The sequence below is a fragment of the Silurus aristotelis genome (assembly GCF_946808225.1).
Source record: "Silurus aristotelis genome assembly, chromosome: 27".
In the NCBI taxonomy this organism is placed as follows: Eukaryota; Metazoa; Chordata; class Actinopteri; order Siluriformes; family Siluridae; genus Silurus; species Silurus aristotelis.
The window spans coordinates 15089979-15098075 of record NC_139600.1 but is presented as its reverse complement, the minus strand read 5'-3'; the positions used below and the strand labels follow the sequence as shown (position 1 = coordinate 15098075).

Below are 8097 nucleotides of genomic sequence, written 5' to 3'. Positions count from 1 at the left end.
GCAATGTGTTGTGTGATGTCAAATTCTGAATCGTGTGTGTGTGTGTGTGTGTGTGTGTGGTAGCTTCCTCAGGGTACAGTCCCCGTATCGTACACTGTGTCTCCAGTGGCAGCCCATGCCCTCCCGCCCCCTCTCTGTACGGGACAGCATATCCCAGCATGCTCCTCTCAGCAGCAGGTGCCTGCCTGCTCGGTGGTGTTCAGCAGTCAGCAGCACTACCCCGTCTGCCCACCTCCGGTGCGTTTGTTTGCGCTTTAGAGTGGTATATGAGAATCACTTTCAATATACTCTGTCGCCCCCTAGTGTTCAGAATCAGGAACATTGGTCTGTGTATATATATATATATATATATATATATATATATATATATATATATATATATATATATATATATATATATATATATATATATATATATATATATATAATGCATTTTCTTTTCCTTTATTAGATGCTGCCTGCTTGTTCAGTGCAGCACCTGCCCGTGCCGTACGCATTTCCCTCACTGCTTTCCAGCGATTCGACTTTCCTCCTCCACCCCCCACACCACCTCTCGCACCATCACCACCCGCCGCACTTGGCCCCTCCTGCACACTTTCTGCCCTTCCAGACACAACAATCAAGATCAGTGAGTACATATACATATTTATTAACACACACAAATCTATGCGTATTACACCACTCTAAGTTGTGTGTGTGTGTGTAGCCACTACAAAGGATTGAGAACGAAGTGGAGCTTCTCGGAGATCACCTGCCAGTAGGTGGCAGCTTTAACTACGCCCACTCGGGCCACCCCAGCCCCCTGCCCCCTTCCACGCCTTTGCAGTTCCTCTCCCACGATCCCCTGCCACAGGAGCTCTTCGGAATGGTGAGTACACCCAAACACACACACACACACACACACACACACCTCCCCTTCTCATTCCGTATAATCAGGAATTTTCCAGAAACTAATAGTCTTCTTCTTTTTGTCCTTTTTCGCACAGCCGTATCCACACTTCATGCCTCGACGCATCACGGGTCGGCGGTACCGTTCTCAGCAAGCCGTGGCTCCGCCCCCGTATCACCCCAGCCTCCTTCCGTACTTCCTGTGAGTTTTGGAAAAATATTATTAAAAAGCCTGTACGCATAACTGATTAAAACCCCGATTCAACGTGGCTCCTTTCTCTCCTCAGCTCTGTTCTTCCAGTGCAGCCTACAGCCGTAGGGCCTGCTATCAGCTTAGAGCTGGACGTAGACGAAGGAGAGGTGGAGAATTACGAGGTGAGCCGTCGTTCATGGTCTCAGAACCTGGCGCGGTTCTAACTCTGTAAGGTTGAGGGGGGGTCCCGAGCTGAAGCATCGCAGTATGGCGGGTTACCATAGCGATTTGCCATGACCACTTTCATCTCTTCGCAGCAGTGTGGAGCATAAACACACACAAGTACATTGATGATTTGCTGTCGGTGTGAACCATAGAAATAAAAGTGAACTCTCCGCTCCATAGTGAATGTTTTATATTTTAGTTTTATTTTATAAATAAGTTATACATATGTCTAATTGGGACCAACTTCTTATTAACCATTCCTTTTAATCTCTGTGTGTGTGTGTGTGTGTGTGTGTGTGTGTGTGTGTGTGTGTGTGTGTGTGTGTGTGTGTGTGTGTTTAGGCTCTGTTGAACCTCGCCGAACGTCTCGGGGAAGCCAAACCACGCGGCCTGACAAAAGCTGACATCGAGCAGCTGCCTTCCTACAGATTCAACCCCAGCAACCACCAGTCTGAGCAAACCCTGTGAGTAAATCACACACACACACACACACACACACACACACACACACACGATCACTCTGTACAGCACTAACGATTGGGGGGGGGGGGGGGAGGAGTTGACATCTAGCAGAACTAGACTTGATCAGAGTTCAGTGTGTTTAGAAATGAAGCTTATTCTACATTAACACGTTAAATAGAAGCTCAGATGGCATTGGGTTCAGCTCTCTCTAATGTGTGTGTTTTCAGGTGTGTGGTGTGCATGTGTGACTTCGAGTCCCGACAGCTGCTCAGAGTCCTGCCCTGCAATCACGAATTCCACGCCAAGTGTGTCGACAAATGGCTTAAGGTGTGTGTGTGTGTGTGTGTGTGTGTGTGTGTGTTGGTTGGTATGTGGCTGAGTGGGTGGGTGTGTGGATGTGGGTGGGTGTGTGTGGACAGGTGTGGGTGGATGTGTGTGGGTTTAATGCTCTTACTTCAAAGCCTGTACTTTACTGTAAATCTGCTCTGATTGGTCATATTGATTTTACTTTTGATCCCCCCCACAGGCTAACAGAACCTGCCCCATCTGCCGAGCCGACGCCTCCGAAGTCCAGCGGGATTCCGAGTGATCTGATCGTGACCCGTTTCACTCCTACCACATCACTCACTCACTCACTCACACACACACACACACACACACACACACACACACACACCGTCCCACCATCCCGGAGTCTTTCTCCATTTCAACACACTGGACTTCCTTTTACACACACACACACACACACACACTCATTATTTTTTTTTTTTCTTTTACCCTAAGCATAAATTAAGTGAATAGCTCCCGTTTGCATCACATGATCGTTAAAACACAAAAACAGATCTCTAATCTCACACACACACACACACACACACACACACACACACACTAACCCCAAGAATCCAAAGACGGTTCTCTGTTGAAACGGAAACACCATCACTGCCATTTCTCTCATTCGTATTCCTTTATTTTGTACGCTTTTATTCTTTTCAGGTGGGTACAGGGTGGTGTTTTGGGTGTGTGTGTGTGTGTGTGTGTGAGTACTAACATTCCCGAGCGTGTGAATTTAGCTTGTAAAAGGAAGTGAATACAAAAATGTGTGCTTTTCCTTTGCGAATAAAAATATTGCATATAAATGTATGTATGTATCAATATAGAGGGACTGAATAACACACTGAAAACAAAACAAAAAAAAGTTGTGTTCTTTTCTTCCACAAAAAAAAGAGAGAGAGAGAGAGAGAGATATATCTAGGGTGGGGTTTGTTCAATTCTGATCTAGCAGTCTTATAGAATTGAAAAACTGGGAGCGTGTGTGTGAGGAAAAGTGTGTCTTTTGATTCTTTTGGTTACTCGTGTAATTTATCCTGTGTGTGTGGTACAGAACACTGGCTTCCCGTTCTCACGTGCGCTCACGTGTCTCGTCAGCTGCGAACGCTCGCGTGCGATCGGTCAGGAGGCGCCTCGTTTTTTTTTTTTTTTCCTTTCTCTCTTTCTTTTCCAATGCCGTGTTGTGATCCTGGAAAAGAAGGATATAGTCTTCCTTCCATCGCAGTCTTAATTATTTATTTAATTTTCTTAAAGAAAAACGTGACCTCTCACGTCTCGGCAGGTTTTTCCACACACGTATGCGCTTCTCGTCGACCGGAGACCTCGGGGGTTTGTTTGCTTGCTTGTTTTTATTTTGTTTTGTTTTTTTAACCATGTGATCAAACGACCCCTGTTCTTTCTGTTTCTCAGGATTCATTCTCTGCATGTTTTTATTTTTATTTTTTTTTATTTCCCATCAGCAGAGATTTTCGGAGCGAATTTTCGAAATATAGTCGATAAAGTCATTGAAAATTTGGGCGCAAACAAATGACTGTGCAAAATGTCCACCTCCTATTTAACAATTCTTCTCTCGATTCACATGAATCTGCATTTCTTACCGAGAATATCGCGATCTCTCTCTCCCTCGTCTACATAAACGAGCTTCCAGGCGCCCCCTAGTGTTTGCCTAGTGGTAGTTTCCCAGAGATTGGCGAGAAATTGTGTATGTTTTCCGGGTCATTTTAAGAACACGAACAGTTTTTGCTCTATTGGAGCTCCTGGGTACATGAATTCTGTGGGATCTGTGTGGCTTGAGTGCGAAAAAATCAACAAGTCAGAACAAAATCTCTGCTGATCGACTGCATTAGGAGAAAATCAGATTTATTTTTGTGCGCGCGAAAGTCGAAAAACGGTTGAATTTTTCAGCACTACATGGTTCAGCACTTTCACAGGAAGCTTCACTTCAGCATTCTCGCTTCGTTATTAATGTATAATCAGGTAGCACAGGGGTGTGCACGTGTGTGTGTGTGTGTGTGTGTGTGTGTGTGTTCACGTGTGGGTGCGTGTTAACGACACAATGGTAGACCTAGCAAAATCTTTTCCCAATAACGCACAACAAACTAGTTTTCCAGTTCCCAGTCACTGTCTTTCAGTCCTTTTGCGTGTCTTATAACCTGCCATAGACGCTTCATAGGATTGTCATAACCCCGACTGTCCCTGCCTCGACCCGAGTGTGTGTGCACGTGTGGCGGTGAAAAAGTGTGAGGTGTATTAAACAGTCACGTCGTTAAGCTCTCGTAGCTCGCAAAACCCGTAGTGTCTTAACTGCAGATGCCTTTCAGCCGTTCTCCTTTCAGCATCGCATCGCATCGTCGCAGCATCGCCACGTTCCTCTCGTTCGCCTCGGATCACTTTACTAAACCCCCACGTTTTACTTTATAACGTACGTTTTTTTTTGTTTTTTTTTCCCCCTCCTGCTTGGTACAATAGCAGTTACCTCATTTTTACTATTTATGGTGTTATCCTCCCCCCCCCCCTTTTTTTTACGCTAAACGAATGAGAGCTTCTGATCTTTATTTTATTATTTTTAAAAATGGGTTTTAATTTGTTTTCCATTAAAAATACAATTGTATCGTTTAACATGTAGTTTCTTATGTATAATAACTGTAACCAAAATCATTTGAAGGCTTGATATAAAAAAAAATTTTTTAACAAACATTTGTACATTTTCTATGAGAGTTATTACTAGTGATGCTTTACTAAGTAGTGCAATGATTTTTCTTTCCTCCCCCCCCTCTCTCTCTTTCTCTATCTTTCTCCCTCTCTCTCTTTCTCTCTCTCTCTCTCTCTGATCCCGATTCCTGGTCTTTTTGGATTTCAAAGGGTGGTTCAGTAATAAATGTATAATGTTTTCTTCCACAAACTGATGTTTTTTTCTCCACCCCCTCTTCTCTGTAAAAGCACTGAATGCTGTATCTCTCTATAGGGCGAGTATCAGAAATATTCATGGTAAGGAAGCTGATCAAAACCAGTGTTCTTTAGAAATTATTTTTGTTTATTATGTAGTATAATAATATTTGTCCGTTCTATTGTGACCAGCAGAGGGCGACATAATACACCCGCTAAAGCGGCATTGTCTTTCATCAGTACACACATTCTGTCTGGATAAGAGGAACCTGCACACTGTTCTCTCCTGTCTTGGGTCATGGTGTCTGGATAGCGTTCAGATTATGGAAAGGCTTCACCAAATTCACAGTCCTGAAGTATAAATTGCATCAATTTACTTAAGTGTCTTCTGACTTCTAACGCATGGCCCTTTCACAAACGCCTTTGAAGGGCAAAAAAGAAAACCCGTTGTGTCTGCAGGAAGACGCAGCTCTACCTCTGCCATGTCATTAATTGGTCAATTCTACTATTTACTAATAATTGTATAGAAATAAATCTGTGCAAATATGTTCAAACCAATGCATTGTGATACAAAAGAAACAGGTTTATTGGCCATGTGTGTTGACACACAAGGAATTTGTTTCCAGCTGTTAGTGACTCACTAAAGTACAGACATTAGTATCACTATACATTCAGCTTGTACTATACAAGACAATATAGCCAGCACGAGTATTAAATGGAATATCTGGTAAATACTTGTATCAATTGCACACTTTTTAAAAATTGATGCATCACATCGTTACCTTTTATGCCGATGCACTGATGCGAATCGCTGAATCTTACCATCACTGGTACAAATATCTCTCGTTCCTGCAAGTACCGACGACGCACACAAACATGATAAATGTATTGTCCATCTCATCAGTGGTCCCATTGTGCAGCTCAACCACAGGCTTTATTGAGTCCTGTAGTGCAGCTCCATCATAGGTCTTGTTGAACCGATTACAGTCATTTCCTCTAATGTGAACTGTAATAGTGTGGAGACCACCGGTTTCACTGTGTCGAAAATTGCAGCTCCTTCACATTGTGCTGTTCTTTCACGTGTACCACTGTGTCCCAGTGCAGCTTCATCAGCGTTCTTATTAAGCCTCATGAGCACGTCCTCATGGTGCAGCTCGACTATAGGCCTCATTGAGCCAAAAGCACAACTTCACCATATGCTGTTTAACTAGGACACATATCACTGCACGAAAATGGTACCTCCACCACAGGTCTCATGGCCCAAATGTCTTCTTGGGTCCCCCACCCCGTTTCTAACCCAATAGATCAGCTCCCTCTCAGGGCTTAGTGCTTAAATTGATTCAACTCGGGCCCCATGATGCAGCTCTGGGCCTTGTGTTATTGAATTCTATGATGAAGCTTCACCTTCTATCAGATGTGAAAACAGTGACCGAGAAGATGAAACTTTTGCCAAAGGTGCCTCCTGAGGCCAGTGGTGGAGCTGCATCAGAGGCCTCACTAGACCTGAAGCTTTACAAACAAGATAATTTTTATAAACTGCTCAGTTATTCTTCGTCCAAAAAGCTTTTTAAGGATCAATTATTGATCAGATGAGCGGCTCCCTCTCAGCACGCTTGGCTTTCTGTTAGAAAACTGGCTTTATTACGTATATGTTTATTTTATATTCTGCCTCATTAATGCTGGCCTTCGAGCTGATTTTATAGACATTAAAAAAAGACAGAAGGGGCACAGGATTTGGTGTAATCAGGTCAAACTGCCCTCAGACATTTATTTATTTATTGATGTATTTATTTATTTATTGAAACCACATGTTTTACTCTGAGCAGCTTTTTGTGCACCTCTGTCTACACCATTTGGGAAAGATTCGATGAGCTCAAGGTCATTTCAAACCGAAGGTCCTTCAGGCTATAAAACCTAAGCTCATTTAGACCATGTTTAAAACAACACGAGAGCCGTGTGTCATCATTTAGGTCATACTGAGTCCAGAAAGGGACTTCGGGAGCACCGCAGGCTCGAGCCTTATTTGCATTTGGAGGAAAAAATTAAGAAAAAATAACCTTGGATAAAAAGCATCAGTGAGGAGAGAAGAAAGAGAGAGAGATCACATGTAGGTGTGAGTACTAGTAGAGTTCCTGAGTAAAGATGGGATGGATGGATGGATGGATAGGGGGGATGGCTGGATAGATAGATAGATAGATGGATAGATAGATAGATAGATAGATAGATAGATAGATAGATAGATAGATAGATAGATAGATAGATAGATAGATAGATAGATAGATAGATAGATAGATGGATAGGATGGATAGGATGGATAGGGTGGATGGATGGATGGATGGATGGATGGATGGATGGATGGATAGATATATAGAGTGAATGATAGGATGGATGGATAGGGTGGATGGATGGATGGATGGATGGATGGATAGATATATAGAGCGAATGATAGGATGGATGGATAGGGTGAATGGATGAATGAATGGATGGATGGATGGATGCATGGATAGGGTGGATGGATAGATAGGGTGGATGGATGGATGGATGGATGGATGGATTAATAGGGTGGATGGGGTAGATGGATGGATGGATGGACAGGGTGGATGGATGGATGGATGGATGGATAGATATATAGAGTGAATGTTAGGATGGATGGATAGGGTGGATGGATGGATGGATGGATGGATAGATATATAGAGTGAATGTTAGGATGGATGGATAGGGTGGATGGATGGATGGATGGATAGATATATAGAGTGAATGTTAGGATGGATGGATAGGGTGGATGGATGGATGAATGGATGGATGGATTGATAGATGGATAGAATGGATGGATGGATAGATAGATGGATAGGGTGGATGGATGGATGGATTAGTAGGGTGGATGGGGTAGATGGATGGATGGATGGACAGGGTGGATGGATGGATGGATGGATGGATAGGGTGGATGGATGGATGGATGGATAGATATATAGAGTGAATGTTAGGATGGATGGATAGGGTGGATGGATGGATGGATGGATGGATGGATAGATATATAGAGTGAATGTTAGGATGGATGGATAGGGTGGATGGATGGATGGATGGATAGATATATAGAGTGAATGTTAGGATGGATG

At 43.3% G+C, this 8097-nt stretch overlaps 1 protein-coding gene across 6 annotated transcripts in view; it reads left to right on the top strand.

Annotated features, from left to right (window-relative positions):
• rnf38 (ring finger protein 38) overlaps window positions 1-4997 on the top strand; it is a 21628-nt gene extending 16631 nt beyond the window's left edge. For all 6 annotated transcript variants that reach the window (XM_083532855.1, XM_083532857.1, XM_083532856.1 and 3 more), the window contains exons 6-13: window positions 64-237; window positions 452-628; window positions 707-868; window positions 987-1090; window positions 1176-1263; window positions 1649-1770; window positions 1996-2095; window positions 2295-4997. In XM_083532855.1, coding sequence (XP_083388981.1) covers window positions 64-237; window positions 452-628; window positions 707-868; window positions 987-1090; window positions 1176-1263; window positions 1649-1770; window positions 1996-2095; window positions 2295-2357 — 990 coding nt within the window. In that variant the 3' untranslated portion in view covers window positions 2358-4997. The remainder of the gene's footprint in view (window positions 1-63; window positions 238-451; window positions 629-706; window positions 869-986; window positions 1091-1175; window positions 1264-1648; window positions 1771-1995; window positions 2096-2294) is intronic.
• Window positions 4998-8097: the final 3100 nt, after the last annotated feature.